At 44.1% G+C, this 13040-nt stretch overlaps 1 protein-coding gene across 3 annotated transcripts in view; it reads right to left on the bottom strand.

Annotated features, from left to right (window-relative positions):
- The window catches only part of SAMD7 (sterile alpha motif domain containing 7), a 91142-nt gene that overhangs the window by 41174 nt on the left and 36928 nt on the right, over positions 1 to 13040 (bottom strand). For all 3 annotated transcript variants that reach the window (XM_073674861.1, XM_073674859.1, XM_073674860.1), the window contains 4 exons: positions 7966 to 8056; positions 6322 to 6448; positions 5805 to 5935; positions 290 to 371 (listed from right to left, as the gene is read on the bottom strand). In XM_073674861.1, the coding sequence (XP_073530962.1) occupies positions 290 to 371; positions 5805 to 5935; positions 6322 to 6448; positions 7966 to 8041 (416 nt within the window). In that variant the 5' untranslated portion in view covers positions 8042 to 8056. The remainder of the gene's footprint in view (positions 1 to 289; positions 372 to 5804; positions 5936 to 6321; positions 6449 to 7965; positions 8057 to 13040) is intronic.

The following is a 13040-nucleotide window of genomic DNA, read 5'->3' as shown; positions in this document are numbered from 1 at the left end:
CACATAGACTACAGCTGCACCCCTCTCCTTCATGTCAACTATTTACTATTGTGAATAAATGATTTTATGGAACTAGGGAAGAATTCTCTATAAGTTTCAAGCCGTTGGAATACGAGGAAGATGCCAGTTTCTCCCGAGTTTTATAAAATTAACATGTTCTACAGATTTATGCAAAAACAATAGGCCCACTTTACATATTCTTATTTTACTTACTTCTTCTATACGTCTCTACATCTTTTATATCATTATGATTTTTTTCAATAGCTGAAACGCTTAAATACTTGTTTACCTGTTCATATTTTGTTTCTGTAATAGTTCCTGTCTCCTGGCCATAAAATCCAATGGTTCTGTATGTAGGAAGTTTCCATAGCCTAGGAACAAAGCAGAGCGGCAGTTTAAAGGATACATACATTCTTTTCAACGGATCAGAAATATTTTATTCTGTCCTGAAGAATTATAAGAGAATCTATTTCAAGATATATTGTAAGGTGGCTACCGGACACATAGTTGATGGGAGGTATGTATCACAGAGGTTGTTGTCCTCTATGATGTAAACATGGAGTAATGCTCTAGTGTACATAGTACTAAGAGGCTTGTTTGTGCACCTGGGTCAGGTTTACAGGCAACCTGAGAGATAGGCGGGTCTGTTTGCCCACACACCCTGCCTCTGGGTGTGGTTCACATGATAATATGGAGTCTGTTTGTTTGACACATGGCCTGTGTGTTGAACTAAGAAGACCCCCTGTGTGATGTCTTCAGACTGAGCCGGTATACTGGATGCTATCCAGCCTGTGTGTCCTGGACTGTCTCTAAAGTGACTTTGTTGGAACTGTTTACTTTGTATTGCCTGCACTGAAAGGCCGTTTACAGTATTTTCCTTTGCTTGTGGCATGGTTTATGAAGAACCAATAAACCAGCCAGGACATTTAAATGGAAACGGTTCCTGTGTTACCTCACCATGCACCCAAGTGAGTAGCATTCCCACAATATATATATGAATATATACTGTATATACAGTACATGAACATGTATACATATTCACATCTGAACATAGAACACAGATCAGAAGGTGAAAGTTACACATTTCTCCATTTCATTTAGAAAAAAATATCTCATTTAGAAATTGATGGGAGAAACACATCTCAAAAAGGCTGGGAAAGGGTTAACTAAAGGCTGGAAAGGTAAGTGGTACTAATGAAAAACAGCTGGAAGGGTAATTTTCAACTAAGTCACCTGACTGTATAAAAAGAGCATGTTTGAGAGGTAGTCTCTCAGAAGCAAAGAAGGTCAGATGTTCTCCAAGTGATGAACAACTGTATCTAAAAATTGTACAACAATTTCTGAAAGATGTTCCTCAACATAAAATTGCAAAGACTTTGAATATCCCACCATCTACAGTCCAAAATGTCATCAAAAGATTCAAAGATTCTGGAGAAATCCATGTGCCCAAGTTATTATGTCAACAGTCAATATTGGATGTTTATGATCTATGGGCTCTCAGGCTGCACTGCTTTAAAAAGAGGGGAGATTCTGTCTGGGAAATCACTTCATGGGCTCAGGAATACTTCCAAAAATCACTGTTTGTGAACATAGTTCACTGTGCAATCCACAAATGCAAGTTAAAGCGAACCTGTCAGCATGATTGTGCTTAGTAAAACACATACACTGTCAGGTGGGTGCCATTACACTGAGTAAAATGATACCTTTGTTGATGAAATCCGTCCAGAGGTTGGTTTATAATCTTTATTTTCATTTTGGACATAATGATATGCTCCTGCTTCGGGGCGGGCCTTTGGGGAGGGGCTTTAACTGGTGCTCTGCTTATGTATTCATATTTCTGCCTTCTGACAGGTCACTGTGCTTTCAGTGACCTGCCTACTATTTTAAATGCTGCCTGTGTAATTTGTGTGCCACACATGAAATTTACATGCATCAAAATGGCCCCCGCTGCCCGCACATGCGCAGTAGCAGCTCTCAGCAATCCAGAACAGCTGCCATGTTCTCTGGGCCAAAGCTCATTTAAAATGGACTAAGACAAAATTGAAAATTGTTCTCCGGTCAGATGAATCCAAACTCAAATTTTTTATGGAAACCAAGTACACCATGTCCTGCTGACTTGGAGGAGAGGGACTAGAGATGGGTGAACCCGAACAGTAAAGTTCGGGGTCCGTAACGAACACCTTAACGCGTGTCATAGGCACTGGCTAATGAGACTGCTACCCCAATCAGCTGGCGCCTGCTGTCACTGTAAACAGAGAGAGCAGGTGGCGCTGGATGAGAGCAGTAGTCTCTCATCATTCGGTGCCTGTGCTGAAAGTAAAAAAAAAAAAAAAGTTAAAATGAATAAATAAATATTCAAATAATAATAAAAAACAAAAACAAAACAATATACTCACCTACACCTAATTCCCGATGCCCTTGTCCCCTGCAAAAAACTAAAAAATAAAAAATACCATATACCTTAACGCCTAATCCCCGATGCCCATGTCACCTGTAATAAAGAAAAATAATAAACCAACATAATCCTCACCTATCCGCCATAATCCACGTAATCAAGATTGTCCCATGCAGATCTCATCAATAGAACAGTCACATCGTGAGATGTGACCGCTTCTTTCAGCAGCCGGCAATACACTGAAATCTATTATCTATCTACCGATCTAATTATCTATCTTTCTATTTATCTATCAAGCTATCTATCTATATGTCTATCTATCTATGAGTCTATTGATTGATAGATAGATAATAGATATATAGATAGATATATGGATAGACAGATAGACTGCTAGATAGATAGGTAATAGGTTAATAGATAGATAATATATAGTTTACAGGGGGACCCCAGAAAAAAAATTGATGTAGGGTCCCCCTATAAATTCTAACCAGCAAAGGCTAAACAGACAACTGTGGACTTATATTAATAGCATAGGAATGGACTATTAGGTCCAAATGTTTCCTGGCTATTAATAACAGCTGAAAGCTGTTTGATTAGCGTTTACTGGCCAGATTACAGGGGGACCCCATAAACAAATTGACGTAGGGTCCTCCTATAAAATCTAACCAGCAAAGGCTAACCAGACAGCTGTGGGCTGATATTAATAGCCAGGGAAGGGACCATGGATACTAGCCCCCTCCAAAGCTAATAACATCAGTCCTCAGCCACCCCAGAAATGGCGCATCAATAAGATGCACCAAATCTGGCGCTTAGCCTCTCTCTTCCCACATGCCCTGTAGTGGTGGCAAGTGGGGTAAATAGGGTTGGGGTTCATGTCAACCTTGTATTGGCAGCTGACATGAAGCCCAGGTTAGTAATGGAGAGGCGTCTCTAAGACGCCCCGATAACTAACTCTATAGTACAGGTTTGGAAATAAAGACACGGCCAGAATAAAGTCTTTTATTTTAAATAAAAGTCCACACCGTTTTTTACATATTTATTTGAAAATAAAAAACACAGTTATTCTCACCTAACGCCTAATCCCCTGAAGCCAATGTCCCCTGTAAAAAAAATAAATGAAAAACAACCATATCACTCACCTGTCCGATGTGATGACATAATCCAGAGTGTTCCATAGCGATCGGATCATTTGTAGGACAGTCACATCAGCAGTGACTGCTCTACAAGACAGCAGGCTAGACACTGCAACAGAAATGTAACCACTCCTGTGTCAGTGTATAGCGCTGAGCTGCTGAGAGAGAGTTCACTGGAGTTCACTCAGCTGATGAGCTCTGGTGACCTCACGGCATCACTGCTACATGAGAATTTTCTCACGCAGTGATGCAGTAAGTGAAGTCACCAGAGCTCATCAACTGATTGAACCCCGGTGAACTCTCTCCCAGCCGCTCAGCGCTATACACTTACACTGACAGGAGCGCGATCACTCCTGTGTATCGCCGGATGCTGACTAGAGCAGTCACATCTCACGATGTGGCAGTTCCATTAATGAGATCTGTGTGGGACACTCGGGATTACGTGGATTACATCGGATAGGTGAGGATTATGGTGGTTTATTATTTTATTTTTTACTGGTGACATGGGCATCGGAGATTAAGCATTAAGGTGAGTATATGGTGTTTTTTTAAGCTTTTTACCGCGGGTCACTGTCACAGCTGCAGGATCACGCCGACATCTGACAGCGTGTTCCGCAGCTCTCTGACTGTGGTAGCAATGTTACCACTGATCAGAGCCCCTGTTTCCCGCGCTGTCATGCATATGACAGTGCGGGAAACCAGGGGTGTTCGCCGGACCCGAACAGTCAGGGGTTTGCCCATCACTAAGAGGGACCATTCAGCTTGTTATAAGTGCACAATTCCTTTATCTCTGATAGCATGGGATTGTATTTGTGCCTAGGGAATGGAAAAGTGACACATCTTGAAAAGCGCTATAAATGTTGAGCATTATATAGAGGTTTTAGAACAACATATTTGTCCATTTAGACAATGTCTATTTCTAGGAAGTAGAAAAAAGACCAGCTCACCCACACTCCTAGGTGTCCGGCGGCATGGAACACAAGGGACCACTTGCAATAGTTGAAAGAGAAAAAACGTTCCAGCTTCCATAGCAACGCTATTTTATATGGAATCCTTTTTGTATCCATAAATATTTTTGCACTTTATGGAAGCTGGAACGTTTTTTCTCTTTCAACTATTTCTAGGAAAGCCTTGGATATTTCAGTTAGACAATGCTAGACCACATACTGCATCCATCACAGAAGCATGGCTTAGTAGAAAAAGAGTTCAGGTGATGAACCGGCGACATGCCGATCAGACTTTTCACCAATAGAAAACATTTTGAAATGAAGAATCTGACAAAGAAAAACCCAGGACTATTGAGAAATGAGAATCCTACATCAGATGAGAATGGCACAACATTCCTCTTCCAAACCTCTAGCATTGGTCTCCTCACTTCCCAGACATTTACAGACAAATCCGGCCCGCAGGGTGATTATATTTGGCCCTTGATGCTGGCACCGCCCCCCACCGCCATCGCACTCTCAACTGTATGAAAGCAATAATGGAGGAGGGAGCGTCAGCATTCTCCCTCCTCGTCTTATGTCTCACTGCAGTGGGCCCAATGATGTCACTATTTTACGCCTGCTGTGCCGAGCAGTATAGAGTTTCAAAGCGCACACTGCGGAGACCGGAGCAGCCAGGGACCGGGGAGACGTGAGTATTTTTTTTTTAAATGTGAAGCCCATTATACTGTATGTAGGACTATATGGGGCCATTATACTGCATGAAGGACTATGTGGGGCCCATTATACTGTGTATGGACTATGTAGGCCCATTATACTGTATGGAAGACTATGTGGGGCCATTATACTGTATGGAGAACTATGTTGGGCCCATTATACTGTGTGGGGATCATAGTTGGGGCATGATATTGTGTTGGGGTCATCATACTTTGCTGGTGGGTTACAGTAGGGTCATCATACCGTGCGTGTGGAGGGTACTGTGGGGGTATTTGTTTGGGGGCACTTTTGTTGGCATCATAGTTTATTATCTGTATTATTCAAGGTTTTATTTATGTTATTTTAAGATCTTTTAATTAAAATGTACTTTGTTTGTGGGACAACTCCTTTAAGTTTGTTTCTATATGAAAAGGTTCATCATTATATTTGATGATAAGGAAAAATGTCCTCAATTTTTGACTTTTTTTTAAATAAATGTCAAGGTTGGCCCACGAATTTGTCCAAGTTTTTAATTTTGGCCCTCTGTGTATTTGAGTTTGACATCCCTGGTATATATACATATATATGTGATTGGCAGGAGTAACTGTTAACAAAGTGTTTTCATGGTAGTGTTACCTGGGGTAGAGAAAGCTCTGTTGGACATGACACTTGAATGACCAGGAACTGATGATCCAAAGTGTGAAGCCAAATGCATTTGTCTTGTGTCGTTGGGAATCATCAAGTCATTCGATGGCAATAATTCTCCTCTAATAAAAAAAATAACATTTGTTTTTTTTATAATGAGCGTTATTGTTGAAGAGTATGTGGGAAATAAAAGAATTACACAAAAATATAGAAAAAAACACATTATAATTTGTGTATTAGAAGGAGTCAGACACAATAGTTCTGTACTATTTAACAATAAAGCAATGCATTTTCAAAAACATGACTTACACTGTACAATCAAGATTACAACATTTTGCTCAGTTAAAAAAAACAAAAAAACAATGTGGGCACAGTTATTAGTGGGTACTAGTGGAGTTTTATAAAAGGGTGATCTAATATGTGCATCAGTTTTATTATTGATAAGACATTTAACATATTTACTACTGATCAATACCGAACCTAACACTGAGCATATGAATGCCAGCACCTGTCTAACAGTCGCGCGTCAAACTGCGTTGGAATAATTGGCATCCTTTGCTGGACTGGCACCACAACTTGAGGGTTGACAGACATCATCTGATTTCTCATCATAATCTCTTGCTTTTGTCGTAATTCTAGATCCAGGAAAAAAAAGAAAAATGCTAAATTAATTTTCTATGTGAAGGAAGACACATTATTTATATACCCAGTGGCTCATAATGCAATATCAGTATATAACACCATAGGAGATTTGTCAGCTGTACAACTAAGGCTGGCATACATCAGAGGCATCCGTAAGTGGTGGACATCAGGGAACCCTACTGTAATGTATAACTGTGATGTACACTGCCAAAACAATGTAAATGCTCCCTAAGGCCACGTTCCTATGTTCAGTATTTGGACCAGGAGTGGAACAATCAGAGGAAAGCTATAATAGAAACACGTCACCACTTCTGTATTTATCACCTACTCCTGGTTTTGGCTACAAATACTGATATAAAATACTGACCAAATAGTGAATGTGTGAACATGCCCTTAGGGTAGTTTTACACCCAGCATTTTAGCAGTTTTTTTTTCTTCCTACAGGAAAAGCGTAGATAATCGCCAGAAAAATGCAGCAGCTGTTTGGCAAATAAAATGTGCGCTTTTGCATTTTTGTTCTGTTTTCTGTAAAAATTGGTATGCAATTTTTTTCTTGCTGCTCGGCCTCATTTATCTGAATAGGGAAAAAAAACAAAGTAAAAACACTGATAGAAGTGACATGCAGAACTTTAAAAAAATAGCAATGCAGGTCAATATACAAGAAAATAAAATGCAAGATGTGAATAAGATTTGAAAAATGACACTAGTTTTCTATTTATCTATCTATCTGTCTGTCTATCTATTTTTCTACAAACAAAAGAATACAGAAGCACATTGTAAGCCCTAAGATGTATGCAAACATTGAATATATGAAATTTGAACTGCATTACTGCTATATAGAATATACTTATAATAATTTAGGTACTTAGTGCATAAATTGGCCAATTCATGAGAGGCAAGGTGATCTTTCTTTGATGTGACCCTAAACTTAATATTTATAAATATCTACCTAAGCATGAGAAAGGCTCACTACCACTATTTTTCTGGAGCTAAGAATTGCATTGAGAAAGGTCAATAAAATATCCAATTTTTAATACACATTAATTGGAGTGCTGCCTGCTTTTTTCTATCTATCTATCTATCTATCTATCTATCTATCTATCTATCTATCTATCTATCTATCTATCTATCCAACTGCCTATAATTATGTCTTCACGTAACCCCTGTGCTTTGGTTTTCTATATCTGCCAATATGTTTTATAACTGTAACAAGCATGACTAATATAAAGAAATCATAGAAGAAATGAGAAATGTTTGCGAGTCTATACTTGCTTTCTTACCATCTACATGGCACTACTGTTTTCATTTTGTATTCAGATCCGCACATTGATTAAGAAGGACGATATCAAATCAGCAGTTTGGGATGGTGCTGGAATCTAAACACAGTGTGTGAATGTCTTGGAGGCCATCCAGACTTTGGCATGGGAAACCACTGTTTTGTTAAGCATTAGAATTGATCTCTGTATAAGTAACAAGAATCTATCTGAAAATATACAAGTGTATTCTTTACCTGCTGTGGGAATGCAGCCTGTGAGCTGATAGAGATGTTTTCCTTCCAAATTAGCCTGGTCACTGATCATTGACATTTCTAACACATATATCTACGGGAAAGGAATAAATGACGCTATTACTTGTATTGAAAGGACACAGGGGACAAACTACTGCAGGGTTTATCTAGGACTTTAATTGTGATGGCCTATCCTTAGGATGGGTCATCAATATCAGATGGGTGGAGGTACAGCCCCTACACTCTCATTAATCAGCTGGTTGCAGCTCCCACTGTGGCTGTGCAGAGTATGCAGAGATGGAACAGCACAGCTGTATACAATGTGTAGTGGCCTTTCTCAGATGCTGCAGCTCAGATCACATTGAAGTGAATGTGATGTGTTTTTGTTCTTGGGATTTCAAAGAAGAAGCGTAACTGTACTGAGTGCAGGGATTGCAGTTGTACCCGGCCTGGAGCCTAGGGTGTCCCAAATGGTCCCATACAAGAAGATCATTTCTATGAAAAACCCGGAATAGTTGAGAGTCTTGTTGGAGATTTTGCAATGGGACCCACAAGCTTCATGTTATGACACTTAAAAATTATCTTTTATTTCAGTAGATTTATACAAAATATATTTATAATAATCATAGAATGTTAGAGTTGGAGGGGACCTCCAAGGTCATCATGTGCAACCCCCTGCTCAATGCAGGATTCACTAATCCATCTCAGACAGATGTCTGTCAAGCAGGGGCGTACATAGGAATCATGGGGCCCCATAGCAGAAGTTCTAATTGGGCCTCCCTACCCAAAAAAATAAATAAATATTTGTCTGTGTCACAGAAGAGCAGATCTCACAACTTTGCAGCCTTTACACGGTAATTTTCCTCCTGCTGAAGTCCTAGATTCCTCTTTCATTGCCCCATAAAGTGTGATTTCAACAAAAGTGCACCCCAAACACAGTATGATACCCCCATGGTGCATTCCTCCACATTAACCTCCATATGCGCAGTATAATGACCCTATTGTACCCAACTTCAACTCCCAAGGCAAAGTATGGTGACCCCAACACAGTATGATCCCCCAACTGTGACCCCCAAAGCTCTCCATACACTATAATGTGCCTACATACAGTATAATGGCCCGCACGAGCCCTCCAAACAGTATAATGGACCCCACACAACCCTTCACACTGTATAATTGCTTTCATACAGTATAATGGCCCCCCACATAGCCCTCAAAATATTATAATGGCTCCACAGGCATCCATAGAGTATAATACAACACCAATAATCCTCCATATAGTATAATGAACTTCCCATGGTCCTCCATAGAATATAATGCACTCCCCATAGTCCTCCATACAGTATATTACACACCCCATAGGGTAAAATGCAGCCCCCATATAGTATAATGCACCCCACAGTCCTGCAGTATTATGGGCACCACGTACTCACTGATTTTAAAATACCATATATTTTAAATAAGCCAACCCAAGTATAACCTGAGGCCCCTAATTTTACCACTAAAAAATGGGAAAACGTATTGACTCGAATATAAGCCTAGGGTGAGAAATGCAGCACCTACTGGTAAATTTCCCCATCCTGGTATGTGTGGCACCCCCTCATCCCCCAATCCTGGTATGTGTGGCCTCCCCAACCCTGGTATGTGTGGCCTCACCAATCCCCCAATCCTGGTATGTGTGGCCTCCCCAATCCCCCAATCCTGGTATGTGTGGCCTTCCCAGTCTACCAATCCTGGTATGTGTGGCCTTCCCAGTCCCCCAATCCTGGTATGTGTGGCCTCCTCAATCCCCCCCCCAATCCTGGTATGTGTGGCCTCCACAATCCTGGTATGTGTGGCCTCCCCAATCCCCCCCAATCCTAGTATGTGTGGCCTCCCCAATCCCCACCAATCCTAGTATGTGTGGCCTCCCCAATCCCCCCAATCCTGGTATGTGTGGCATCCCCAATCCCCCCCAATCCTGGTATGTGTGGCCTCCCCAATCCCCCCCCAATCCTGGTATGTGTGGCCTCCACAATCCTGGTATGTGTGGCCTCCCCAATCCCCCCCAATCCTAGTATGTGTGGCCTCCCCAATCCCCACCAATCCTAGTATGTGTGGCCTCCCCAATCCCCCCAATCCTGGTATGTGTGGCATCCCCAATCCCCCCCAATCCTGGTATGTGTGGCCTCCCCAATCCCCCCAAATCCTGGAATGTGTGGCCTCCCCAATCCCCCCAAATCCTGGTATGTGTGGCCTCCCCAATCCCCCCCAATCCTGGTATGTGTGGCCTCCCCAATCCCCCCCAATCCTGGTTTGTGTGGCCTCCCCAATCCTCCCCATCCTGGTATGTGTGGCCTCCCCAATCCCCCCCATCCTGGTATGTGTGGCCTCCCCCAATCCCCCCCATCCTGGTATGTGTGGCCTCCCCAATCCCCCCCATCCTGGTAGGTGTGGCTTCCCCAATCAATCCCCCCCATCCTGGTATGTGTGGCCTCCCCAATCCCCCCATCCTGGTATGTGTGGCCTCCCCAATTCCCCCCATCCTGGTATGTGTGGCCTCCCCAATCCCCCCCATCCTGGTATGTGTGGCCTCCCAAATCCCCCCCCATCCTGGTATGTGTGGCCTCCCCAATCCCCCCCATCCTGGTATGTGTGGCCTCCCCAATCCCCCTAATCCTGGTATGTTTGGCATCCCCAATCCCCCTAATCCTGGTATGTGTGGTCTCCCCAATCCCCCTAATCCTGGCATGTGTGGTCTCCCCAATCCCCCTAATCCTGGTATGTGTGGTCTCCTCATCCCTCAATCCTGGTATGTGTGGCCTCCTCATCCCTCAATCCTGGTATGTGTGGCCTCCTCATCCCTCAATCCTGGTATGTGTGGCCTCCTCATTCCCCAATCCTACCATGTGTGGCCTCCTCATTCCCCAATCCTACTATGTATGGCCCCAATCACTGCAAACATAAAATAATAAACACTTATACTCACCTCCCTTCCTCACCTCTGCTCCAGTGCTGCGTCCTGTCTGCTGCAGTTCATGTCGGCATCTGAGCAGTGCGCACTCTCAGATCCCGAGGTGAGCTGCTGCTGCCGGCACATTCATGCTTCTCCATGCCGGGACTATGGGCGTGGAGAAGCATGAATATGCATTCTCTTTAGCAGCAGGCACTGACAGCAGGAGTCGCGGCTCAGCGCTCCTCCTTGGCCGCTACTTAAGAGAATGAATATTCCCTCTTCTCCATGCCCATGGGAGTAGAGAAGAGGGAATATTCATGTCCCTTTAGCAGCGGGCACACGGGGTAGCTGCAGCAGCGGCTACCACGTGTGCACCGCTCCTCCACTGCTGCAACAGCTCCTCCGCCCCAACCTCCCTCTCCCCCAATACTCACCTATCCTCCTGGTTCCCACGCTGTTTGGGGCCCTCCCGGCTCACGGGCCCCCTTCCAGTCACGGGCCCCATAGCAGTGGCGTGGCCTGCGGCCATTGGCGATACGCCACTGCTGTCAAGCCTCTGTTTGAAGACTTCCATTGAAGGAGAACTCACCACCTCTTGTGGCAGCCTGTTCCATTCATTGATCATGCTCACTGTCAAAAAATTTTTTCTAATATCTAATCTGTATCTTCTCCCTTTCAGTTTCATTCCATTGCTTCTCATTTTTCCATGTGCATATGAGAATAAGGATGATCCCTCTACACTGTGACATCCCATCAGATATTTGTAGATAGCAATTAAGCCTCCTCTTGGCCTTCTTTTTTGCAAGCTAAACATTCCCAGCTCCTGTAATTGTTACTCGTAGGACATAGTTTGCAGTCCGCTCACCATCCTGGTAGCTCTTCTCTGAACTTGCTCCAGTTTTTTTATGTCTTTTTAAAAATGTGGTGTCCAGAACTGGACACAGTATTCCAGATGAGGCCTGATCAAGGAGGAGTAGAGGGGGATAATTGCTTCACATGATTGATCTAGACTCTATGCGTCTTTAAATACGTCCCAGAACTGTGTTTGCCTTTTTTGATGCTGCATCACACTGTTGACTCATGTGCAAACTGTGATCTATTAGTATACCCAAGCCTTTTTCATACATTCTGTTGCTTAGTTCTATTCCTCTCATTTTGTAGATGTAATTTTCATTTTTCTTGCCCAGATGTAGAATCTTGCATTTCTCCCTGTTAAATACCATTCTATTAGTCTCTGCTGTAGCATCGGCGTCTCTGCCCCGTACTAGGCAGAGACGCCGTCCCTCTCACCTCCCCGCTCCTGGCGCGGCGTCCTCCAGCACTTCTCTCCCCGCTGCTTCCGGCACGCGCTCCTTCCCCGGCAGTGTGCTTAGGGCGCGCGCGCGCTCCCCCTCTCTTAAAGGGACCGCGCGCGCCGTCCTAAGGAGTCCCCGGGCCAATTGCCGGAGGACCTCCCATATTTAAGGCACCTCCTCCAAAATGGAGGTGCCCGAGCAATGTTGTTGCAAAGCCTTCACTCTGCTTCAGCCCTCAGGTCCCGTTACCAGTTACCAGCCAGTCACCTGCCAGATTCCTGCTTGTTACCTGCCAGTCACCTGCCAGATTCCTGCTTGTTACCTGCCAGTTACCTGCCTGATTCCTGCTTGATACCTGCCTGATATCCGTTTACCTGCTTGCAAGCCTGCGGTCCGACGGTCTGCTTTCCTACACCTGTCAGTCTGTCTATGGACCAGCCTGCTCGCTCACCTGGGAGCGCTCATCTGCTACCTGTCTGCTAGCCTACCTGGAGGCTCCGCCGTCACTTGCCGTGACCACCTGCCTGTCCAGAGACTCTCGCCTGCTCACCTGGGAGCGCTCATCTGCTACCTGTCTGCTAGCCTACCTGGAGGCTCCGCCGTCACTTGCCGTGACCACCTGCCTGTCCAGAGACTCTCGCCTGCTCACCTGGGAGCGCTCATCTGCTACCTGTCTGCTAGCCTACCTGGAGGCTCTGCCGTCACTTGCCGTGACCACCTGCTTGTCCAGAGACTCTTGCTTGCTCACCTGGGAGCGCTCACCTGCTTCCTGTCTGCTAGCCTACCTGGAGGCTCTGCCGTCACTTGCCGTGACCACCTGCCCGTCCAGAGACTCTCGCCCGCTCACC

The sequence above is a fragment of the Phyllobates terribilis genome, unplaced genomic scaffold, assembly GCF_046119375.1.
Source record: "Phyllobates terribilis strain yellow unplaced genomic scaffold, ASM4611937v1 Scaffold_3__8_contigs__length_932513732, whole genome shotgun sequence".
In the NCBI taxonomy this organism is placed as follows: Eukaryota; Metazoa; Chordata; class Amphibia; order Anura; family Dendrobatidae; genus Phyllobates; species Phyllobates terribilis.
This window is presented reverse-complemented; position numbering and strand designations above follow the sequence as displayed.